The following is a 26376-nucleotide window of genomic DNA, read 5'->3' as shown; positions in this document are numbered from 1 at the left end:
CCAAATGTGTTTAAAGATACATTTAAAGAGGAAACTAAGATTAAACGAGGCCATAAGGGTAGTGCTCTCAACCAGGACAACTGATGCTCCTGTAAGAGGAACACCAGGGATGCCGCCCGTAGGAAGGCCCTGCGAGGACAGTGAGGCGGTTGTGGGCAGGCAAGGGAGACACCCAACGTCAGCACCTTGACCTTGAACCTCCAGCCCCCAGAACCAAGAGAAAGTAAACGTGTGCCAAGCCACCAGCCTGCGGCATTTGGTTAGGGCAGCCCTAGCCCACTAAGTCTGTCTCTGCAACCCTTACCCACTTTCCTTTCATTCTCTCCTGGTAAGAGCTCTCTAAACATTAAGGCTATTAGCCTTTTATACAAAATAAATGTTACAGATTTTTTTCCCAATTTATTTTCCCCCCTCGCCTTTTGTTTTTATAGACAAGTTTTTTTAGTACAAATTTTTCAGTCCTTTTCTTATAGTTGCTGCTTTTGAAACTGTGCTTAGAAAGTGCCTCTCATTCCCAGTTATATTTATACTGACCTATGCCTTCTTCCAATTATTTTTCTGATGTAACATACAGATAAATTCCTTTCCAAACAGCTAACTACTATCCCTTAACAACTTACTCATTTTCGTATCTATTTGAAACCTAGTTTTATATCCTAAACGCTTATATGCACTTAAGACTCCTGTTGCGTTTACTTATGACATTCATACATTCAATAATTAATTTTGCAGGTCATATTGTTCCACATTTATCACTAGGGAAAGAAGAGTTTCCACCAAATTCAAGAAACTATTTTGAGTCTATCAACTTAAAAAAAACTATTGGGAAAAAGTTTTTAAATCAAAACACCGTGATTGTTCTCAGCTAACAATAAACACCAAAATACATAAAATTACTTAAACAAGGTAATGAGCCAAATGGAGGGCACATGAAAACCATCTTAAACCATCTGATTTAAAGTATCTTAAAAGAAAAAAAATGATAAACTACATGAGGGTTGTGTATGGGCTTTTCAGGCTTCTTTTAGACGGTAATCGTGCCTTTGAATCGGCTGCTCGAATTCCTTTTTATTTCCTCACGGGACGGGAGGGCCGGACACGCTCACGGCTCGGCGGCGGCAGGAAGGCCCACGCGGCGGGTCGGCGGGGCCGGGGCCGGGCTCCCCCTGAACGCGGGGCGCGCACGCGAGCCCACGGCCGTTCCGGGCCCTTCGGGGGCGAGAGCGGCCAGAGCGCCGGCCGCCGCTGTTGGCTCGCGGTCCCGGCTCGGCCCCGGGACCCAGGCCCCGCCGGCGAGGGCGCCGCGGCACCAACCCCGCTGCGCACGAGGTGGCGGCGCCAGAACTGCACGCGGGGACGGCGGGGCGCCCACGACCACCTCGGCCGACAGCCGAGAGCGGCGACGCTGCGCCTCCGCCACAGACCCCGCGCGCGCCCGTCCCGGCGTCCTCCGCGCCGCGCGCACGCGCCCTGACGCGCCTTGGCCCGTGCGGCCGCCGTCCAGTCTGAGGCGCTGGGGGAACCCGGCCGCCGCCGGCATGTCGCTGCAGCAGGCCCCTCAGTCCCGGGTGTTCGTGGAACTGGTTCCCTGGGCCGACCGGGGCCGGGAGAACCACCCGGTCTCGGCCGCAGAGACGCTGCCCGGCCTCCGCTGCCCGCCGTCCTCGGCGGCGGCCCCCACTGCGCCCCGCGAGGTGCACGTCACCGGCAGCGCGGAGGTGTCTGCGGGCCCCGACCGGGCGCGGGTGGCCGTACGGCTGAGCAGCACCAAGGCGGCTGCGGCCGAGGCCCGGCGGAGCGTGGGCCGCCGCCTGGACTACGTCACGCAGAGCCTACGGCGGCAGGGCGTGCAGGTGGGCGCGCGGGCGGGGCGGGGGCGCGGAGGGGGCGGGGCGCGCGGGCGGGGCGGGGCGGGGCGGGGCGGGCCGGGCCGGGCGGGGGCGCGGAGGGGGGTCCCCGGCCCGGGTCCGCGCCTGCGCTCCTCGGAGGCGGGCTCAGTGGCGGCCGCTGTGACTGGTGAGATAAAAAATCGAGGGAAGCTTTGTCTGCCGACGCTTGCTGCAGTAGCGATTTTTAACCTTGACGTGAGGAGCTGTTAAACGGGAAACGTCAGATACAAACGCTCACTTTTTGTTTTATTCTCACCACGGAATCCGCAAGTAAAAAGCACAGCCAGACGCGCAGAGCTTTGCCGGGAGTGGCCCTTCGGTATTTTTCAAACACTAACGGGGGTTGGGGTGGAAGGGTGTTGCATCCATTTCAGTAAAAGATTTCTCAAAACTTTTTAGTTTAAACTTAAAAAAAATAATCAAGCCAGCATAGTGTAGATGCCGCATTTATGAAACACCTGACCTGACGAGAGATGTCCATGAAGCAAATCAGTAATTAAACCTTATCATTAGCCTACTTAGGAAAAGAAAAATGAAAGAACCAGCCTATTTAATCCGCACAACAGCCCTATTAGGCAGACCTTAATAGCCTTATTTGCAGATTTTAAAGAGGTTAAGCAATGATCTGAACTTTAGCCGGGGTAGTATTTTAAGTCCTGTACTCCTGACACTTAGATGTGATTTGCCTCTATGACAGGCTCCATAGAATGAAAGGAAATTAGAAACGACAGAATGGGTCAACTACCAGAATTCCCTCATTTTACAGAGTAGGACTCGACATGCCAGAATTGTGGTTTATCCAGGGTAACACTGAACTCATGAAAGTGCTTCCAGTCTATTAGAAATGACCCTCAAAAAAGCAAGTCCTTAATGAGAAAATCATTTGTACTGCATTTAAAGAGAGTTATTTTAGAAGTTATTTGAAAAAGATACTGTAAAGGATTTTAGTCTAGAAGAATTCAAATGCTAATAACAATGTGAATAAAATGAGTTAAGGTGTAAAAAACATTTCTGCAAAAAGTTGCTGTCCTGTTTGAATAATACAACAAATTCTTAAGCTATTTACATAAAATGTACACTGAGCACTCATGGCTATAACTTCTACATGAAACAAAATGAATTGCTACATTCAACTTATAGTGGTTAAATTAAGATTTAGTGTTCAAGGCAACACATGAAAGGTTCGTAATCTCTCAATTATCTATGATGGAGGAAAACAGGCATGTAGATAATTTGTTCAGTAGAAAATACAAAAAAATCATTTATACTACTTTTCAGGACAAATAATGAGTCTTCACAAAATCTTTAGTTCATTTTAAACTTTGTGATCTTGGGTTTATATGTATCAGTCCCCTGCTGAAAGGGCTCCTTACATTCCTTGTTTAATAGATGGACCCTAGCTAGCATATCCGGGTGTCTCTCTACCCTCATTTATTAGCTGACTCCTGTTATTTCCCATTTAAGAACAAGCCCCTGCTCACCTTGGCATTCCTTTCCCAACATGATACTACACCCTGCAATACCACACTCCACTCCCATTTGTAATAAAACTTAATAAAACTCTGTATTATAATTGTTTTACTTGTCTCTCCTCATTATTATAAACCTCTGGAGAGCAAGACCATTTTGTGCTTGTTTGCTCTGCATTCATGGGATATTCTTTACACATGTTATATAACATAATGTATACTTAGAAAATAGTTCTTGAATGACTAAAAAGAAAATGAAGCACTAAGTGAATAAACTATTAGTTCAACTATATTACAGATTATGCATAGTTTTTCCCAAATTTTCATATGTGAAAGTATAACCCTCATTTTAGTATTGTTTTCATAGAAAAATGTTTTAAAATTCTAAGCAGTATTTACTCAACCATCCAACATTTACTAAGCATCCCCTATCACTGTTCATTTTTAAATAGCACTTAATATACTGTGTAATTGTTTTCTGGTTTGTGTCCCCTCCCCATAGGCTGTAAGCTCCAAGATTTGCATACTTTTAATTATATTTTTTCAGTAAGTGTATAATGGATGCTTCAAGCATGTTGCTAGGCACCAGAAATAGAACATGAGTAAAACTTAAGCACTGTGGTGAGCAGTCTCCTACAGAATTGACTGATACACAGTATGTGTCGTGATGAGACGTACACATGATGCAACGGAGTTAAGAAACGAAGTACTGTTTATTTTACTTGAGGAATTCTGGAAGGATTTCATAGTGGAAGTGACAAATCTTAAACAATGGCTGAAGGGAGAGCCTTGCAGTCTCACCAGAGTGCAACAGGTGAGAATGTCCAGAGCACTTTATGCAGATGCAGTGCCTTATGGCTAGGACACAGGGGTACGGGGCCTGGGGAATGCAGAGGGGAACCCAGACTGCGGAGCACAGAAGAAGGCCCTGTGTCATCATGAACAGACACTTCACCAAAAAGGATGGCAGATCAACACATGAAAAGAGTATGTATTTTCTCAACACATTATTTGTTCTTAGGGAAATGCAAATTACAACCACAAGGAGATACACTATGCACCTATTAGAATGGCTAAATTCCATTATCACTCATGATAACAAATACTGGCAAAGATAGCAACAGAAATATTCGTTCCTTGTGATGAGACTGAAAAATGGCGCAACTACTTGCAATGCCACCTTGCAGTTTATTATGGAGTTAAACATAGTCTCACTGAAGGAACCATTAACTCACACAAAAGAATGGAAAGCTTACATTCACATAAAAATTTGCACATGGATGTTTATAGTGGTTTTATTCATCTATCACTAAACTGGGAAGCAACCAAGATGTCATCAGCAGGGAATTGGGTAAACTAGTACATCCATGCATTGGAATACTATTCAGCAATAAAAAAGTAGAAGCTTTTGATTCTCAGAACAGCATGATGAATCTTAGATGTATGTAATAAGTGAAAGTTAATCCAGATCCAGAAGGTATGTATTTCATGATCTATTCATGTGACATTGAGGAAAAGCCAAAAAGCTACAGGGTTGTGGTACTAGGTAGGTGAATACATAAATGTGCATTTGTCAAAACCCACAGAGCTGAAAAGCACAAAGACTGAAGATTAATGTATGCAAATTTTGAAAAAAGAATCAGTCCTGGACAGAATCCAGACTGTGAAAAGTGAACCTAACTGTTTTACAAATGAATGTAACTGCAATGAACACGGGGTTCGGGAGTGAGGAATCTCCTAAGTAACTTTTGGAAAATGATGTTTCAGCTGGAAACTAAGGATACAGATGAAAGATACATAAACACTATAGTTGGTAAATTTGTTTTCCAAGGGGATACTAGTTAACAATTCTGAAACTACTTTATATGTGTACTAACCTTGAATATGAGAGTGGTTGGTGGGTGATGAGGGCCAAGTCTCTCACTATTGGAGAGGGAAGTCACTGATAAGGGAAGGTCATAGAGGGAACTCTGTGGTTCAGAACTAAGTCGGAAACATCGCTATGAACTCATGTTTGGCTTAGTATATATTGAGATGGATAGACATAGAAACAGTTGTAGGTGTATGTGTATACACGAGTTTGTACACACACATCTTTTACCAGACTGCCCACTAAGTGGGCCTACAGGGAGTGACTCCAGTGGAATGAGCGTAGAACCCAGACCATAGTTCCAAATACCAATTCAAAGAAAGGGCTAGGCAAGAAACTACAACATAAGGCAGAAAGTAAGGAAGTATTCAAAAAATAAAAGGACGGGGGTACGTCAAAGGGATATGGGAGACAACCTGAAAGAAATCCCAACAGCTAGAGCTAGAACAATTCGAGCAGCAACATCAATAACATAGCATTTATTGAATGAATGTGGGCTGGACTTAGTAACTTGCCTTTGATGAATAAAGCATGGAAAGGGAAAAATGGTGACTACACTGGGGGACCTTGGCAGACACGGCCTTAACCACGTGATCAAGGTCGATGTCCTGAGCGATGTCCTGATGTCACGCACCTGCTGACATGTCGTGATGGGAATGGCGCCTCACCTTGCTGAAGTTCCTCCCGAAACCTAGCATCCTGGTCTGGCACAGGAAGTTCAGAGAAACCCAGATTGAGGGCCTTCCTTTAAAATACCTGACCAAAACTTTCAAGGTTTATATTGTGCAGAAAAGTTCTAAAAAATTTTTTGACCTGAAAATCTGAACTGAAATTCCAGTTATAGCTCTGATGTCTGCCACTCTCATGAAAATATTGAGTTTTTTAATGATAAAGGTTATACCTGCTCATTGTAGAAAATTTAGAATATAGGTTAATATAAAACAGTACTGTATATATTATTTGTCATCAGCTCTTTCACTTAATGTGAAACATCTGTCATTTAATATTTTATAATATAAACACATCTTTTCTTGGATGTCTTCATATTTACCCACTTCATAAATATATATCAAACCTCTGATTGAAAAATTTTTGGAGAAATAATTTCAGGAGAGGTAGCTGGAAAGATAGTATCTTTTATTGCTACACTTAACAGTGTTATTGTTTTTATAAAAATCACGTGCTAATTAAAGAAAATCTAATACTGAGAGAAAAGAACAAGAAGTAATGTCTCCAAATCCCATGTTAATATTTCAGTAAACATTTTACTAAATCATCTGTCAATGCATATAAATCTATCTAGATCCATGTATAATAGAGACCTTTTCATAAATGAAATTATGTTCTACATTGCTGTTCTGTAACCTACTTTTAAGAGACTTTTTATCTTAGAATAATTTTAAATTTACAGGTAGGTTGCTGAGATAGTAGAGTGAGTTCCCATATCCTCTGCATAAAGTAAACCTCTTGAAATTAGTGTTATCTTAAAATTCAAGTGCAGCTAAATCCCCTATGAAATAGCTTACAATTAAATCATTATTGGGCATAATAATCCTTATATTTATTTGGCATCTATTTTGGAAGATACAAAAGAATAGTAAACTGTAGGTCTGCCTGTCCCCAAGGAGAGCAGGTGAAGAGTTTATTTCACTAAATTTGAAAATCTTCTTGAAAAATGCATAAGAAATTTAACTTTTGCATCAGAATGATGTATCCAGAGGATCAAAAAGCATTACTGTTACTTTTCTAAAAACAAACTAGTCTGGGTCAGTATTTCGGGAAACATCAGTTTTATTCAGGTGGCAATTAACTGCTACTTGCCCCTTGGTATTCTATAGCATGTACATTTGCTGAGTGCCTTCTCTGTCAAGCACATTATATAAACGTTTCATTAAATTCTCAAAACAATTCTATATAGTATACATGTATTAGCTTAATTTCATAAATGCAGAAACTAAGATTGAAAGTGGTTGAGTGCCTTGCCCAAAGTTGCATATGATGGGTATTCAAACTATAGGTATTCAAACTATAGGTATTCAATTACTTGTAAACTGAACATTTTTAAAACCCTAACACTCCTGTAACATTCACAATGCTTTATCTACAAATAATTCATATATATATATATATATAATTCCATATATACATATAAATTCCATATATATATATGTATACACACACACACACACACACACACACTGCACCATAAGTGCATAATTTCTATACAAGCTAATATGAAAATTACTATAAATGAAATGACAATTATGAAATTTTCAACAAATATCTGTAGGCTTCTGAATTTATGTTATTTTCCGGAAAGTTTTAGAACATTAGGCAAACCAGTTCTTTCTGCAGTTTTTGTCATTCTAATTTTAGTCAAGTTGAGGTTTCCACTGCGCGTTTCGTGCACTATATGCCACAGCCAAACATTTAGTGATCATACTCTTGCACTCTTTGTTTCAGGCAGAAGATGTAACTGTGATGAAAGATTCTAGAAGAGTGGAAAACGCTTATCACGTGGAAGCAGAGGTATGCACTGAGCTGACTGGGAGCGGCTTGGCTGGGGGACAGCGCGAATTCATTTTTATTACTGAATCTAAATGTACAGGAGAGACGCTTCTCATGTATTGAGAAAGATTATTTTTCACAAAATCGTTCGAGTTAACATCTGTGATATTTTAAAATAAATTTAATGAGATTTATTTAAAAGAAATCATTTTAATATCAACAATACTTCAGTTAAAAAAGTGAAAAAAAATCATTTTGAAATGGAATAAAAATAACAAGGGGGAAGTAGCAGTTAATTGCCACCTGAATAAAATTTTAGTAGTTTTGTCACTTAGCAGTAAATACAGGAAAGAAATTTCTTCTCCTCAGATAAAAACCTAATTAAGAAAGTCATAAGAATTGAAACACTTTTCAACATTCTTTTGCTTCACATTGCAATTTTATTAAGTTATGGTTAAGGGTATTTAAAAATAAAAACTCAAACTTTGCATAAATTAAAGAGCAAAATATTTTCTGGGCGCTAACATTTAAATGTCCTGAGTAATGTCTGCAACTGCCAGTACCCCACTTCCCCTTAAAGGTGTTCTGGTCAGGGTGTATGAAGCCAAACTGCGTCACCCTGGTAGTCACAGGACTGCTCTGCTTCCGGGTCCAAGTGTCTTGGACTATGCGCTTGTTCAGTCCATGCACCTGCTTGCCACAGGACACCGACAAGAACAGGTTAGAGTGGAATCTTGTTTATTTAGCCAGAAAATCTTTGACTTTAGAGATGGGAAATACTTAAAGGAATCACCTACCTGTCAGGCAGGTGACACCTTTCTAATTTTAAGGGTGTGACTTTAGGCCCAGATCCTCTCAAAGACTGTATTACAAGGCTTCGAATGGGAGTCAGAATCCTGGCTTCTTACCTTTTAAGAGAGTGCAGTACATGCACTGTCACCCCAATGCTACTTCAATAGTTCTGTGATTTCTCCACTTAAAATTTAACTTTCTCAAAGAATTTTTTAATTACATGTGATGATTTTAGGGTTCCATTTGGCAAAAGCTTTTTTGTTGTAGTGGAGACCAGAATGCACTTTTCAAACCAGGATGAGGGGCAGTCAAGGAAGATTCCCTGCTGGAGAGGCCAGAGCTGGGGGTCGTTCTGGCTCCCCTCCGGGAGTTACTGCCTGTTAGGACCCAGGTAACAGGGACTGGCTTGGGTTATCTCGGTTAGTGGGGTTTTTTATGAGGGTGCACCAGAAAGTAAGGAGGGAAGGAACAGTCCTAGCGAACGCACAGGCTTCTGGGAGACTGGAACCGCCTGCAGACCGAGCTGTTCCAGGGACTGACCGTGCAGGTGCAGAGCTGCTCGTTCTGTGCAAGGCAAGACTGAACGGGCTTGGCCGAACCCTGCTCCTCTTCCTTCTGCCAGCCTTGCCTTTTTAATGTCTTACATGCCAATTTCTTGAGAGAATCTGGTTATATTTTGTGCTGGACCCCATCACACAGTCCAGTGCCCTTAGGTCAGCATCAGGGGTCGGCAGAGACCATGTGGTGGAGTCAAGGTACCAAGTATGTCAACCTGCATAAGGACCGGTGTGCGGCTTCATGGCTGTGGATGGAGCCAACACCAAAAGCTGATGTCTAACATACACCAACATTCACGGATAGTTAAATATATAGAATAAGATTAGATGGTACAACACTGCTTTTCACAGGATACCTGAAAGTTCAAGCCTGAAAGGCATTTTAGAGATATTTATCTAACATCCCACCTACCTGCAGCTTCTCCTTATTTTAAGGGTAAGAATACTGACAGTTAAAAATGATCTAAGTGGCTTTTTAAGGACGCGTAAATGGTTGTGGGGGGGGGGAGGCAGTTGGATTAAAACCTTGGCTTTGCGATCCCTGTGTCTCTGCTCTCGCCACATCTCGTGTTTCCCCATCATAACCTCAGTGTCAGGAAGGATTTTAAAAGCCTGGGATATAAGAGGCATTCAGAAGTGTTCACTGAACAAAGTAGTCTGACCACTCATGCAGTTTTCCCCACCTTTCCTCATGTTTGCCACATGTCAGGTGTTTTCCATACAGTGTATCAACCTAATTTGTTTTAACTCTTCATTTTTGTGGTGAAAACATTTTATACATGTATCGGCATGAATATAAAAGGCCCATTCCACTTTCAGGCATCTAATCAATACAAAATTTTCTAACATTGAACCAGAACTGACTCACTAGGTCTCGTCCCCTGTAAGCAGTGTAGGTCTCCGAGAACAAGACGAGGCTGGTGATTCTTGTGAGTTTCATGCTTGAAGGTCAGTATCATACTGATGCTTCTTTTTCTTCTCCAAGGATAAGAATCCTCAGTTTCTGTGACCACTTCTTATAAGAAACTATCTGGCTAGCCATTCCCTCCTAAAGCATCCACAACCGCTGTGCCCTCCTTTGGCTGCATTAGCTTCTCATGACGCACCAGAAGCCTGCGTCTCATCGTCCCTGCTGGTGAGCTGCCTTCGCGATCGGTGCTGACATCTACACGGGTCTCTGTCATGATGCTTCCAAGTCATATTCCTCCTGTCACACTTGGTCATTGCAGTTTCAAAATGAAGTATGGGGGTCTGTATTTCTCGCTGACCGGTATTCCCGTCCTGTTAGAATCTTGTTGGATCTTGATTTTATTAAGCATGCTTTACATTTAGTCCTGCCATCTTTATGTCCCCTGCTGATTTGGTCATGACTGTGCCCCTCTGTGCAATTAGTTAAATATTAATAAATAAAATTATTTTTAAATTAATGTTAATTAAAAGTAATGCAGTAAAAATACTGAGTAGGAGAAGTCAATTATGAACCTAACTAATAGTATTTCCATGAATGAAGACTATATGTCAGCATATCCTAAGACTTGTCTATGTATCCAGGTAAAATATGAACCCCTTTGGCTACAGTATCTATCTGATAACCTATCAAGCAGGAAGTCAAGTTTAGTGTATTATGATGCATTCTCAATGCTCCCAAATTTCCATGCTCAGTAGATTGGCCTTTGGATAGAAGGAATTTTGCAGTGGTTCAGAAGGTACAGATCAGAAGAAGGGTACAGAAGGGTATGCAGTTGGTGAACTTCACTGTCAGGAATAAAAGCAAAGCTGAAGTCAGATGGATTTTCTACTTAACATCTGTCCCATCACGAAACTCAGTAATCTGAGTCTGAATATATGATTTCAAGGCCCTCAAAAGATTTCTAGTCTTAAATTCCTGTGTACTTATTTTGCTATTCCCTGAATGCCTTTCTGGAGGAGCATTAAAAATGAGAAGCCCAGGGCGGAGCCAAGATGGCGGCGTGAGAAGGACAGTGGGAATCTCCTCCCAAAAACATATATTTTTGAAAATACAACAAATACAACTAATCCTAAAAGAGAGACCAGAAGACACAGGACAACAGCCAGACTACACCCACACCTGCAAGAACCCAGCACCTGGTGAAAGGGGTGAGATACAAGCCCCAGTCCGGGGGGACCTGAGGCCCCTCCCCCCAGCTCCCAGAGGGAGGAGAGGAGTCAGCAGGGAGGGGGAGGGAGCCCAGGACTGCTGAACACCCAGCCCCAGCCATCTGCACCAGAGCGCAGACTCAGTGCGTGCGTGGGGTGCTGGAAACTAGGAAACAGGGCAGCAAGACCTGTGAGCGAGTCCCTGAGGCCGGCGCCCCTGTGACAAAGAAAAGCAAGTGCTTTTTGAAAGTCTAAAAGGGACAGGGACCCCACAGCTGGACGGAAGCATCCCGGGTCACAGTCCAGCAGCTGGAAATTCCAGGGAACTCCAGGCACACTAACCCCCTGGGCAACAGCTCTGAGACCCCTCACGGAGGTAAACAGCCAAACAGCCCCCAGTCCATTACCCCTCTGGGGCCCCACCATAGCAGAGCAGCAGCCTGAGGCTGGCCATGCCCTCAGCAAGGGAGCTTCTTCCATACCAGCCGGGCAAGATACAGAGACCCAGTCTGCATGCAATTGCCCAACACAAGCCACTAGGGGTCGCGGTTGTCCCAGTAACGAAAGGCCAGGAGCAAGTGGAAAGAGCCTTGACTCTCCCAGCTGACAGATGAGTCAATAGCTCACCAGTGCACCTATCAACATGAAAAGGCAAAAAAATTTGATCCAGACAAGACTAACCCAGACAGCTTCGACATCTTCTACATCTTCCCCTGAGAAGGAACCTGGGGAGATAGATTTAACCAATATTCCTGAAAAAGAATTTGAAACAAAAGTCATAACCATGCTGACGTACTTGCAGAGAAATATGCAAGAACTAAGGAGGGAGAATACAGAAATAAAACAAGCTCTGGAAGGACTTCAAAACAGAATGGACGAGATGCAAGAAACCATTAATGGACTAGAAAACAGAGAACAGGAACGCAGAGAAGCCGATGCAGAGAGAGATAAAAGGATCTCCAGGAATGAAAGAATTTTAAGAGAACTGTGTGACCAATCGAACCGGAACAATATCCACATTATAGGGGTACCAGAAGAAGAAGAGAGAGAAAAAGAGATAGAAAGTGTCTTTGAAGAAATAATTGCTGAAAACTTCCCCAAACTAGGGGAGGAAATGGCCTCTCAGACCACAGAGGTACACAGAACTCCCATGACAAGGGATCCAAGGAGGACAACACCAAGACACATAATAATTAAAATGGCAAAGATCAAAGACAAGGACAAAGTATTAAAGGCAGCCAGAGAGAAAAAAAAGGTCACCTACAAAGGAAAACCCATCAGGCTATCATCAGACTTCTCAACAGAAACCCTACAGGTCAGAAGAGAATGGCATGATATACTTAACGCAATGAAACAGAAGGGCCTCGAAACAAGAATACTATATACACCACGATTATCATTTAAATATGAAGGAGGGATTAAACAATTCCCAGACAAGCAAAAGTTGAGGGAATTTGCCTCCCACAAACCACCTCTACAGGGCATCTTACAGGGACTACTCTAGATGGGAGCAATCCTAAAAACAGCACAGAACAGAAAACTCAACATAAGAAGAAGGGAGGAGGAGGAATAAGAAGGGAGAGAAATAAAGAATCATCAGACTGTGTTTATAATAGCTCAATAAGCGAGTTAAATTAGACAGTAAGATAGTAAAGAAGTTAACCTTGAACCTTTGGTAACCACAAACTTAAAGCCTGCAATGGCAATAGGTACATACCTTTCAATAATCACCCTAAATGTAAATGGACTGAATGCACCAATCAAAAGACACAGAGTAATAGAATGGATAAAAATATCAAGACCCATCTATATGCTGCTTACAAGAGACTCACCTCAAACCCAAAGACATGCACAGACTTAAAGTCAAGGGATGGAAAAAGATATTTCATGCAAACAACAGAGAGAAAAAAGCAGGTGTTGCAATACTAGTATCAGACAAAATAGACTTCAAAACAAAGAAAGTAACAAAAGATAAAGAAGGACACTACATAATGATAAAGGGCTCAGTCCAACACGAGGATATAACCATTATAAATATATATGCACCCAACACAGGAGCACCAACATATGTGAAACAAATACTAACAGAATTAAAGGAGGAAATAGAATGCAATGCATTCATTCTAGGAGACTTCAACACACCACTCACTCCAAAGGACAGATCCACCAGACAGAAAATAAGTAAGGACACACAGGCACTGAACAACACACTAGAACAGATGGACCTAACAGACATCTACAGAAATCTACATCCAAAATCAACAGGACACACATTCTTCTCAAGTGCACATGGAACATTCTCCAGAATAGACCACATACTAGGCCACAAAAAGAGCCTCTGTAAATTCCAAAAGATTGAAATCCTACCAACCAACTTTTCAGACCACAAAGGCATAAAAATAGAAATAAATTGTACAAAGAAAGCAAAAAGGCTCACAAACACATGGAGGCTTAACAACACGCTCCTAAATAATCAATGGATCAATGACCAAATCAAAATGGAGATCCAGCAATATATGGAAACAAACGACAACAACAACACAAAGCCCCAACTACTGTGGGATACAGCAAAAGCAGTCTTAAGAGGAAAGTATATAGCAATCCAGGCATATTTAAAGAAGGAAGAACAATCCCAAATGAATGGTCTAATGTCACAATTATCAAAATTGGAAAAAGAAGAACAAATGAGGCCTAAGGTCAGCAAAAGGAGGGACATAATAAAGATCAGAGAAGAAATAAATAAAATTGAGAAGAATAAAACAATCAATGAAACCAAGAGCTGGTTCTTTGAGAAAATAAACAAATAGATAAGCCTCTAGCCAGACTTATTAAGAGGAAAAGAGAGTCAACACACATCAACAGAATCAGAAACAAGAAAGGAAAAATCACGACGGACCACACAGAAATACAAGGAATTATTAGAGAATACTATGAAAACCTATATGCTAACAAGCTGGAAAACCTAGAAGAAATGGACAACTTCCTAGAAAAATACAACCTTCCAAGACTGACCCAGAAACAAACAGAAAATCTAAACAGACCAATTACCAGCAATGAAACTGAAGCAGTAATCAAAAACTACCAAAGAACAAAACCCCCGGGCCAGATGGATTTACCTCAGAAATTTATCAGACATACAGAGAAGATATAATACCCATTTTCCTTAAAGATTTCCAAAAAATAGAAGAGGAGGGAATACTCCCAAACTCATTCTATGAAGCCAACATCACCCTAATACCAAAACCAGGCAAAGACCCCACCAAAAAAGAAAACTACAGACCAATATCCCTGATGAATGTAGATGCAAAAATACTCAACAAAATACTAGCAAACCGAATTCAAGAATACATCAAAAGGATCATACACCATGACCAAGTGGGATTCATCCCAGGGATGCAAGGATAGAACAACATTCGAAAATCCATCAACGTCATCCACCATATCAACAAAAAGAAAGGCAAAAACCACATGATCATCGCCATAGATGCTGAAAAAGCATTAGATAAAATTCAACATGCATTCATGATAAAAACTCTCAACAAAATGGGTATAGAGGGCAAGTACCTCAACATAATAAAGGCCATTATGATAAACCCACAGCCAACATCATACTGAACAGCGAGAAGCTGAAAGCTTTTCCTCTGAGATGGGGAACAAGACAGGGATGCCCACTCTCCCCACTGTTATTCAACATAGTACTGGAGGTCCTAGCCACCGCAATCAGACAAAACAAAGAGATACAAGGAATCCAGATTGGTAAAGAAGTTAAACTGTCACTATTTGCAGATGACATGATATTGTACATAAAAAACCCTAAAGACTCCACTCCAAAACTACTAGAGCTAATATCGGAATTCAGCAAAGTTGCAGGATACAAAATTAACACCCAGAAATCTGTGGCTTTCCTATACACTAACAATGAACCAATAGTAAGAGAAATCAGGAAAACAATTCCATTCACAATAGCATCAAGAAGAATAAAATACCTAGGAATAAACCTAACCAAGGAAGTGAAAGACCTATACCCTGAAAATTATACGACACTCTTAAGAGAAATTAAAGGGGACACTAACAAATGGAAACTCATCCCATGCTCTTGGCTGGGAAGAATTAATATCATCAAAATGGCCATCCTACCCAAAGCAATATACAGATTCGATGCAATCCCTATCAAATTACCAACAGCTTTCTTCAATGAACTGGAACAAATAGTTCAAAAATTCATATGGAAACACCAAAGACCCCGAATAGCCAAAGCAATCGTGAGAAGGAAGAATAAAGTGGGGGGGATCTCACTCCCCAACTTCAAGCTCTACTACAAAGCCACAGTAATCAAGACAATTTGGTACTGGCACAAGAACAGAGCCACAGACCAATGGAATAGAATAGAGACTCCAAACATTAACCCAAACATATATGGTCAACTAATATTCGATAAAGGGGCCAGGGACATACAGTGGGGTAATGACAGTCTCTTCAACAGATGGTGCTGGCAAAACTGGACAGCTACAAGTAAGAGAATGAAACTGGATCACTGTCTAACCCCATACACAAAAGTGAATTCGAAATGGATCAAAGACCTGAATGTAAGTCATGAAACCATAAAACTCTTAGAAAAAAACATAGGCAAAAATCTCTTAGACATAAACATGAGTGACCTCTTCTTGAACATATCTCCCCAGGCAAGGGAAACAAATGCAAAAATGAACAAATGGGACTATATCAAGCTGAAAAGCTTCTGTACAGCAAAGGACACCATCAGTAGAACAAAAAGGTACCCTACAGTATGGGAGAATATATTCGTAAATGACAGATCCGATAAAGGGTTGACATCCAAAATATATAAAGAGCTCACACACCTCAACAAACAAAAAGCAAATAAGCCAATTAAAAAATGGGCAGAGGAGCTGAATAGACAGTTCTCTAAAGAACTAATTCAGATGGCCAACAGACACATGAAAAGATGCTCCACATCACTTGTCATCAGCGAAATGCAAATTAAAACCACAATGAGATATCATCTCACACCAGTAAGGATGGCTGCCATCCAAAAGACAAACAACAACAAATGTTGGTGAGGCTGTGGAGAAAGGGGAACCCTCCTACACTGCTGGTGGGAATGTAAATTAGTTCAACCATTGTGGAAAGCAGTATGGAGGTTCCTCAAAATGCTCAAAATAGACATACCATTTGACCCAGAATTCCACTTCTAGGAATTTACCCTAAGAATGCAGCACTCCAGTTTGAAAAAGACAGATGCACCCCTATGTTTATCGCTGCACTATTTACAATAGCCAAGATATGGAAGCAATCTAAATGTCCATCAGTAGGTGAATGGATAAAGAAGATGTGGTACATATACACAATGGAATATTACGCAGCCCTAAGAAAAAAACAAATCCTACCATTCGCAACAACATGGATGGAGCTAGAGGGTATTATGCTCAGTGAAATAAGCCAGGCGGAGAAAGACAAGTACCAAATGATCTCACTCATATGTGGAGTATAAGAACAAAGAAAAACTGAAGGAACAAAACAGCAGCAGAAACACAGAACCCAAGAATGGACTAATAGTTACCAAAGGGAAAGGGACTGGGGAGGGTGGGTGGGAAGGGAGGGATACAGGTGGGGAAAAAAGAAAGGGGGCATTACGATTAGCATGTATAGTGGGGGGGGGGCACGGGGAGGGCTGTGCAACACAGAGAAGACAAGTCCTGATTTTACAGCATCTTACTATATTGATGGACAGTGACTGTGAATGGGGATGTGGGGGGGACTTGGGGAAGGGGGGAGCCTAGTAAACATAATGTCCTTCATGTAATTGTTGATTAATGATACCAAAATAAAATTTAAAAAAAAATGAGAAGCCCCATATTCTTATTTCCAGAGACAGGGACAAGGAAGCCAGGAGACTAAAGGGAAGGAAAAGCTAGCTGTGGCTGCATCAGAGAGAAAAGACGTGCAAAGTGGGCTTTTTTTCTTTCCTCATCTTCTACAGACTAATTTTTAAAATAATCTGTTCTAGAATCTTGCTTGGAATTAAAAGGTGTCCAGCCCACTAGACTGTAGCTGGTTCAGTTTTATCCACTTGCTTTCTCCAAAAATTAGAACTACAAGTATTTTTGAAGAAGCTTTTGGCCTGTTTCTTTATGGTAATTGAGAGTAACAATAATTCAGAAGTCTCATGAACAGAACATCTTTTAATAAGCTGAGATTAGATTTATCCAGGAGACAAATTCATTGAAGCACTTGAAACCTCACCAGTTTGGGATTCAGTTTCTCATTTAGTATTGAAATTGCCAAAGTCCGGGAGATTCTTCTTAATCAAAGTGATGATAACATCAATCTGTTTTATAATTTAATACAGCTAGCACAGAGTAGTGTGTAAATCTGTGTGTGTATATATACATTTGTAATCACAATATTTTACCTTGATGAAACATAAAAAGGGCACTCTGAATATGATACATGAATCCTCAAAATTTTATCTTTAATTAGCAGTCAAAAATTTTTATCCTGAACACCTCTCTTTAAAAATTGTGATGCAACATCTGCAGGCTCCAATAAAGCGATTGCTTCATTCACTTGGCTTTCTGTCTGTCTGTAAATTGCTGAGTTTAAAGGAGAAGTTCAGAGCATATTGGCAGGCTTAAAAAAGGAGTTCTTGAACTGTTAGGAAACGCAGAATATAGTTTTATCCTACCAAATTTACTTCTTGTTAAATTTTAACACAAATACTCCATAAACTATCATTTCCCCATGGTTTGGGACAGGGACAAAGAGCTGATAATTCTGTTGACAGTGTCTATGTACTTCTAAAAGCTACATCTGCTGACTTTTTAGCCATGGTAATGACAAGAGGGATGCAGGACAGGGGAAGTCTTGTTTGAGCAGCTGTTGGGCTGATCTCAGCAGACAGCTTTCCTGTTATTTATGGAAACAGCAAGCAGGCACCACATATTTACCCTGATTCCCTGGAAATAGGTTTGCCTCAAATGACTTGGGGTGAGAGGAAATGGGGAGGAAAGAACTAGCATCTTTCTTGCCACCTGCTCAGTTTTCACATCCTTCCTTATGTCCTTTTCCTTAGCAAAGAATACCAAGATGCCTTAAAGATGTTGCATGTTTCCTAGGAAAGCAGGTATATTTCTATAAATTTTTTTAGCATACTTAGGAGTAAACACCAGTTTTTAACGAGGACTTTTCTTCCTGCTTTTAAATTAATTCCTCTTCCATTTTAATCTCATGTGACACCTACCAGTATCGCCATTTTGAAGAGCTATTTGGTAAAAAGAACTACCGCTATCTACAGTCTATCTGACATTTTGTTCAGGCACTGCTTTATGGCAGGGGATCTATAAGGCTACTCCGTGCAGTTTCATGAAATTCAAAAGACAGTCATCAGCAGATAGTTCTGACTCCTATTAAGTCAAAGTACCATTTGAGTCACTTTTTTTCTCTTTACCTTCTTTCCTAAAATCTTAACAGGGTTGGGGATCTACAGTCAGTCAATGTTCAGGAAAAATAAGTATTGTAGTATAGTGTAAAGTTGGTTATTGTAAGTTTTATAACCACTCCAATTGATCGTGCTACCCTAATATAAAGGTAGACTGCAGCTGCAGCTGTCAAGGGCCCATTACTGCCATTGCTGATTTGCCAGAAAAATGCCTGGAAGGGCCCCACTTCAAGAATGAATTTTAAGAAAATTTAAACTGTATTCTAAAATAATAATAAGCATGTGTCATTTCAGACTATTCCTGAAATATGTATTTAACAATGTATAGTGAAAATAAAAAACTGAATTAGTTAGGGAACAAACCTAAGATGCTCTAACAAATGACCCAAAACACACACTGGCTGGAACAAGATCCGAGTTCCTCTCCGCACACACCGAGAGGTGGCCGGCCGGCCAGCCCGGTGCCAGGTGAGCTCGGGCCCCGCCGGCGGCTCCTGGCTGTTGCGCCCACGGTGCTGCGGTTCTCGCAGCCACACCACGTCTGCCTCCCGACCAGGGGGAGAGGAGAAGGGCGGCGGGACAGAGCCCGCTCCCCCCCAGGGACTGACGCGTCAGGCCGCGTCCATCACTTTAGTCAGAACCCAGCCGCGTCCAGTTCACGGGACACTTGGAAATGCAGTCGGTGGCCGACGCCCGGCTGCCCCTCGGGAGTTCTGTCACTGAGGAGGAAAGGGGCCGCGTCCTGGTGCCGGTGTCGGCGAGCAGGGCGGTTTCCGGGGAGCTCCCCGGCCTGCAGACGGGGCCTTCTCACCGTGTCCGCGCGTGGTGGAGAGAAAGCTTGCAGGTTCTCTGCTCTCCTCCTAGGAAGCCGCTGATCTGTTGGACCAGAGCCCAGTCCTATGACTGCGTTTGACCTTAATTACCTCCGTAAAGGCCCCATCTCCAGAGACAGTCACACTGGGGGGTGGGGCTTCAACATGTGAATTTTGGGGAGATCCATTCAGTCCATAATAGTGCACCAATTAGGATTCTCTGTCGAACTGACCTGTTCAGGGGTTAGACCTAGAATCTTGGTTTCGTTTGCATCCTGGCATATGGAATTACACAGCTACCGGTTATACAGACCTGTAATAAATAATTCAATTTACTGTATCTCCAGATCACCCTGTGTTCTAGATTGGAAGAAACTGGAAGTCCTACATTACATATATGTGTCAGTGGTAGTAAAAAGTATATGTCAAATTTTATATTTTGAGGAAATTTATGGTGTCTTCGGTGCAAATCTAAGTAAAAGTTTTTACTTTGTTATTTTTCAGAAATGCCCATCATGCAGCTCAGTTTTTTTCCTCATGAACATTCAGCTTTCCCATTATTTCAATCTCGTGGATAAAAACAGAATGCAAACAGTTTTGTAAAGCTAATCAGCAGAGATTTTAAGAAATTATTGTTTTAAGATACCTATTAGAGTAGACATCAGAATGATTTTTAAAAATAAAATAGATTTCAAGGGTACCTACAGAGTAAGGAATTGCTTTTGTTGACACTTAGCACTCGTTATGCTCAATCACTTCAATCTCCATGCAGAGAAACTGCTTTTTGAACTCTCAAATTCAGTTAGCGTGCAGCTTCCACAGAGGCACTGTAAATCCTGCCGTGCCTCATTCTGCAGAGCCGGACACACTCCTTGTGTGGGACTGAGAGCCGGCCAGGACAGCTGGGATCTGTAGGGCGGTGCCCTGGGGAGCAGGGGCTACACAGAATTCCTCAGAGAACTACAGAGGGAGCCTCCCGAGCAGTCAGCCAAACGCTGGAGTAGGGCACCAGTCAGACCGGAAAATCTCACAACTCCTGGGGCATGAGGTGGGGTGTACAGAAGGGTCTTGCCTCACTGGGCTGGAGGGGAGTAATTAGCCCTAGATTGAACATCATTCCAGTCCCACCTAACACAACTTAAAAGCAAACCCAGAGAGATCAGTTCCCAAGTTAACTGAGTCCTACAACAAATAAAGAATATTTATAGAAATACAAAAATATCCAACATCCAGTAAATTCAAAAAGAATTATCAGGCATGCAAAATACCAGAGAAGTAAAACCCATAATATGGAGAAAAATTAATTCAAACCAACCCAGAACTGATACAGATGTTAGAATTAACAGACAAGATCATTGAAGTTGTTATAAAATTGACATTGATACAAATTAATGTAACATAAACTAAAATTATTATAACTTGTATTTCATATGTTCAGAAGTTAAGTAGAGACATGGAGGATCTTAAAAGACCCAAATTGAACTGCTGGAGATGAAAACTACAATATGCGAGATGTACACTGAAGAGTATTAACAGCAAATGGGACAATGAACGAGGCAAGCTTAGTGGACTTGAAGACAGTGCCGGGAGCGCCACCCAGAGCGAGACGCAGAGGCACCCGAGGCAGTGATACAGGAGCTCCCGGGGCCCATGCGCGCATGACTGCAGTCCCGACGGACAGAAGCGTGGGGTACAACAGAAATATCTGAAGAAATAATGGCCTCAAATTTCTGAACTTGATGATATTTATAAACACACAAATCTAAAAAGTTCAACTAACCCTAAGCACGAGAAGTATGAAAGCTCTGCCAGTGCATATTATAATCACATGGCTAAGACCAGTGCTAAATCTTAACAAGCTGGAGGAAAAAAGACACACACCAAGGAACAACAATAAGATAGTTTTCTTGTTGAAAACAATGGGAACAAGAAGCCAGGTGGAGCAACATTTCAGTACTAAAAGAAAAATAATTGTCAGCCTGTATCCAGCAAAAACACTGCTCGAATCAAAGGCCAATGGCAGAGTTTCTCAGAAAGCTGCCAGAACCTGTAGACCTGCACTGCAAGAAACTGCTTATAAATCTGCACAGAAGAAGATGGTGACTATGTAGGTGAACACGTATTTTCTCTTATCATCTCTGTATCTCTATATCAAGAAAATTATATAAAGGTAATTGACTGTTTAAACGAATATAATGATGAACTGCACAGATCATAACATATGTGAAAGTAAGACCTACAACGGCAGCAGCGTGGAGGCCAAGAAGGGAGGAGGATGGTACTGCGATGTTCTGTGCGGGGCGGCGCCTCCTGAGGGGGCACAGAGCAGCCCCGAGGCAACACCGCAGTGACAAAAGGGAGGCACGTCAAATAAGCCAATGAAGCATATCAGACAGAATATAAAAATATACTCAATCCAAGAAAAAAGCAGAGGAAGAGGAACACAAAGTATGAAACAAATAGAAAATAGCAAGATCAGAGGCTTAGACTTAAGCATATCAATAATCACATTATAAATGTTCTCAATACCTCCATTAAAAGGCCGCCTGAAACACTGCAGAAAAGGCACGTCACGTGCCAGCTGCGTGAGGTACACACGCCTGAGACACAGACCCTGGGTGGTCAGAGGGACAGGAGGCCTTGCGTTTCCTCCTCTGCAGTAGGAAGGGGGAGCCACCACCAATCCTATCAAAAAGTGAAGAGCTGAACAAACCGAAAAAGCACTCACTCTTTTCGGATCTGTAAGAGAGGTGAGGACACAGGGCAAGTAGCTGCCCCCCAATCAGAGTGGGGGGTTCAAATGCAGTGCGTCGCGGCTACCAGAGCAGAGAGACTTCAGAAACCACCTCGGGAACCAGGGCCCAGGGAGGAAGACCTGAACTGTCGTGCGGCCCATTCCCGGGGCACCCAGGGGTGACTGAGAATCGGGACTCTAGGGGACCCAGCCATGGAGGGACCCCCTTCTGTGGGACTCGCTCCCCTGAGCTCCGCCAGGCTTCCACAGCAAACATGGGAGGAGACATCCCCACGATGTCTGGCAGAGGGAGGGAAAAGGAGCCACTGCGCTATTTGCCGGAACACAGTTCTTAGCAGAGTCGGCGCTCGGGAGAAACGAGTCCGCCGGAGCGTGACTGCTGCTGTATTGCCGGGTCCACCGGGCCCGAGGGAAGAACGTACGCACCCCAGCCGTCCTCTCCCGTGTGAGGAGGGCTGGGGGGGCAGAGGGAACACCCGAGAAACGCCTGGGAAGTTGAGTCTGGAGGCACTGGCCCTCCTAGAACAGCCGGAGTCCAGGACAATGGGGCGCCTCCCTCCCCAGCCGCACCACCGCGCGACTGCCGTCCCTTCACCTGCCGCATGTCCACCTACCAAGAACACCGCGAGGCCACCGAAAGGCAAAAGCACGATTCGGAGACGCAGCATGACGTGGCAGGGATGTGGGAAAACACGTCAGGCAGAATTTGAAATAACTGTGATCACTGTGCCCTGGATAAGTGGACATCATGCAGAAACAGACGGACAACATAAGCAGAGACGGGAAGCCCGGGAGAGAGCCAAGGAGGAGCGCTGGGGAGAAGGGCGCGCGGCACCGACGGACCCCCCGAGGGCACCCAGCTGAGGAAGCAGTGTCTGCGCTTGAGGGCATCTCGGCAAAAAGAAAAAAATCAGAAACTGAGGAAAACAATATCCAAGGACTGTGGGACTGCAGCAGGCATGACAGACACATAATGGGGTCACCAGAGGAGGAGAAAGCAAGGGACAGAAGAAATCCTTGACACAGTGGTAACGGAGACTTTCCCAAAATTCACGTCAGACGCCGATCCACACGCCAGGAAACTCGAAAACCGAACAGGGTGAATGCCAAGTGACTATAGCCAGGCGTGCATCACCCTCGATGTACAGAAGAGCAGAGGCGAGGAGGGAGCGGGAAAGTCAGAGGCGAGCGCCTCAGCTCTGGAGGGGCAGACAAGGGCCAGAGCCCCTGCGGAGCCCCCCTCGGAGCCGTGCACGCAGAGGGGGGAGTGGAAGACCTCGGGCGTAAGGAGAAAGGGACACAGCGACCGGGAATTCTGCACCCTGTGAAATCATCCTCCAAAAGTGAAGGAGAAATGGACTTTCTCAGGCAAACAAAAAAGGGAATTCGTTGCCATTAGGCCAGCCTTGCAATATGTCAGAAAGAAGTTCTTCAGAGAGAAGGAATACATGAATGTAAAATAAAAACCTTATTTTTCTTACTCTAAACTGATCTAACAGATAAGTTTTCAAAGTAATGGCAACAGTGTACTCAAGTGTGGGTGCTTGTGTGTATTTCTAATGTATACTTACATGTGCTATCATGTAAGTGACATGAGTGACAGGAATGATACAGCAACTAACACAAAGGTCCTAGGAAAATCCCCCAAATATTAGGTATTTAAATAGATAGTTTTCAGAAGCCCATGAGTTCAAAGTAGAAATTGAAAGAGAAAAATTAGAAAGTACATAAATTTAAGGGGGAAATAATACCAATGCTATACAAACTTTTCCAGAAAATGAAAAAGAGGGAATACTTCCTCATTCATTATGTGGGGCCAGCAGATAACAAAACCAGCAGGGGAAAAAAACATGACAAAGAAAACTATAGACCAATATCCATCATAAACGTTGTGCAAAAATTAGAAACAATTTTAGCAAATCAAATCCAAATAAAGGATAATATATAATGACCAAGTATAGTTCATCCCAGGAATGAAATGTTGACTAACATCAAACCTTAGTTTATCATATTAACAAAGGAAAAAAATCCCATATGATCATCTCAGTAGCTGCAGAAAAAGCATTTAACAAAATCCAACATGCATTCTTCATAAAAATTCTCAGCAAATTAAGAATAGTAAGGAACTTCCTCAAACTGATAATCAATGAAAAATCTACAGCTGACATACATAATGATGGAACACTGAACGCTCTGAGCCTGAGATTAGGAACAAGACAAAACGCCAGATCCCAGGGCTTCCATCCACATGCACAGAAGCTCGAACCGGCAGGCAGTCAGGAGGAAACGGCCACCAGACTGGAAAGTAGGAAGAAAAATGTCTTTATTCAGGGACAATGTGACCTTGCATGTAGACAGTCAGATGGACCTAAAAAAAGCTATTAGAATAAACATCAAAAAATCTGTTTTTAAAAATGTGACAGCCCTGTATGCTGAAAACTATAAAACATTGCTAAAAAATATTAAAGACCTAAATAAAAGGAGAAACAAACCTTCTTTGTGATTTGGAAGATTCACTGTCATTAAGAGGTCTGTTCTTCCTTACCTTATCTATATATAGATTCATTGCAATTCCAATAAAAATCCCAGTCAGCTTTCTTAAAAAACAGATTGACAAGCTGATTGTAAAATACATTACTTAGTTATTATTGAAATCAGATAGAATACTAGTCCTCACTAATAACATTTAGGCCTAAAGGCATTGTAATAAGATGACTCAGGAGATCGCCTCACCCCTCTTTTTCTCTTCACTGTCCAGCCTACTCTCCTGGTTCTGTATTTTTTGTTTTATATATATATATATATGCTCCCTTAAGGTCAAGAGGGTTGGTCTGCTTCCATAAAAAGTGTTAAGACTGCAGTTACAAAGCACTGCAGAATATAAGGGATGCTCCCACCTATTTAAAGGCAGAGGACATAGTGCAGCAGCCGAGCCTCCCCTGGGCGTAAGGTTGGGGAGAAGCGCCGCAGCTCAGGGCCAGCTGTGAAGTGCGGTGCGATTCCTGCTACTCAGGAAGAAAGGCAAAGATTCGACTAAGGAGCCATGGAAAATGTATTAGGGTTAGAATTCAGCCCAACAGTGAAGCTGAAGGGGAAACCCAATTCGTTCAGAGACTGTCCCTTTACTGGTTTAAAATGAAATTTTAAATATTCAATATTAGATAAATTATAAGATTCATAAGCAAAAATAAATCTAATAAAATAACTTAGTTTAAGTATGAAGTGGACTTATCTGTTACATGTAAAACGACCCTGTAATTTAACTGTACATTTTCAACTCACATAATAATGCATCAGGCATGAAAATAATTTCAGGTGTCATTTCATTTCCAGGTCTGCATTACATTTACTGAATTTGGGAAAATGCAAAATATCTGTAACTTCCTTGTTGAAAAGCTAGACAGCTCTGTTGTCATCAGCCAGCCCCAGTTCTATCATACTCCAGGTTCTGTTGAGAACCTTCGGTAAGTTAAGTACATCTTTTAACTAAATTATCAATTAGGCAACAGTATGCAGTGCTGCAGTTCATTCCATGTCATACTGATAATCTCTGCATCTAACTCTTGAGACGGCAGGCCTGTCTTGTCGCTGTCGAGAATGCACAGCGCAAAGCTCAAGAAGTCTGTAACCTCGTCGGCCAAACGCTAGGAATGCCTTTATTGATCAAGGAGGAAGAGACCAGAGAATGGGAAGGCCACACAGACGAGCATCAGCCATCCGGACTCTCACACTCACTGACTGCACACCAGAAAGTCCAAAGTGCAACCATACATGCTGCTTCAAAAGTGTTTATGGCTTTTGAAGTAAAGGGGAAAGAGAAAAAAAAAAGGCATCTCTGAAATTCCAGCCAAAATGTACTGTATCTGTTTTTACACTTTTAGAATGTTTGCTTTGTCCTGAACATAAATATATTGTATATAAAATGTTTCTCCCCCCAAAAAATATGTTTACTTTCTATTTTAAGAACTTACGGGAAGTACTCTGGAAATAAATGTCATATGTGCACACTTGCATACTGACAATTCATACAAGTGCGTGTGTGAGTAATTTTTATATTTCCCCCACAGGAGGGAATGCCCAAACAGTCATTGGCATGATTCCTAACACTAACAGAGGATGAACTGATGAGCAACGCATAACTTCTGAGAAA

The 26376-nt window shown here is 42.3% G+C and overlaps 2 protein-coding genes across 11 annotated transcripts in view; one reads left to right on the top strand and one right to left on the bottom strand.

Moving 5' to 3' along the window:
• The window catches only part of LOC108398747 (uncharacterized), a 180174-nt gene that overhangs the window by 146346 nt on the left and 7452 nt on the right, over positions 1-26376 (bottom strand). For 4 of the 9 annotated variants that reach the window (XM_073224815.1, XM_073224817.1, XM_073224821.1 and 1 more), the window contains one exon: positions 17384-24524. The exons of 2 other annotated variants lie outside the window; for them this stretch is intronic. The gene's annotated coding sequence lies outside the window, so the exon portion shown is untranslated. Of the gene's footprint in view, positions 1-17383; positions 24525-26376 lie in introns of those variants that run through there. 3 more of the 9 variants (XM_073224819.1, XM_073224820.1, XM_073224818.1) reach the window with 3 other exon arrangements.
• On the top strand, positions 1533-26257 carry IRAK1BP1 (interleukin 1 receptor associated kinase 1 binding protein 1). 2 transcript variants are annotated; one of them, XM_073224813.1, is made up of 4 exons: positions 1533-1853; positions 7692-7757; positions 25560-25690; positions 25795-26257. In XM_073224813.1, exons 1-4 carry the CDS (start codon positions 1539-1541, stop codon positions 26063-26065), a joined length of 783 nt encoding a protein of 260 aa, XP_073080914.1. In that variant the 5' UTR covers positions 1533-1538; the 3' UTR covers positions 26066-26257. The 2 variants fall into 2 exon arrangements, with proteins under 2 accessions (XP_073080914.1, XP_073080915.1); XM_073224814.1 differs by having other exon boundaries at positions 25802-26054.

The sequence above is a fragment of the Manis javanica genome, chromosome 16 (genome assembly GCF_040802235.1).
Source record: "Manis javanica isolate MJ-LG chromosome 16, MJ_LKY, whole genome shotgun sequence".
Lineage (NCBI taxonomy): Eukaryota > Metazoa > Chordata > Mammalia > Pholidota > Manidae > Manis > Manis javanica.
This window is presented reverse-complemented; position numbering and strand designations above follow the sequence as displayed.

Coding starts and splice junctions, on each gene's coding strand:
- IRAK1BP1 (XM_073224813.1), top strand. CDS start 1,539: ATGTCGCTGCAGCAGGCCCCTCAGTCCCGGGTGTTCGTGGAACTGGTT. Junction 1,854..7,691: donor TACGGCGGCAGGGCGTGCAG/GTGGGCGCGCGG, acceptor TCTTTGTTTCAG/GCAGAAGATGTAACTGTGAT. Junction 25,691..25,794: donor GGTTCTGTTGAGAACCTTCG/GTAAGTTAAGTA, acceptor CTAACTCTTGAG/ACGGCAGGCCTGTCTTGTCG.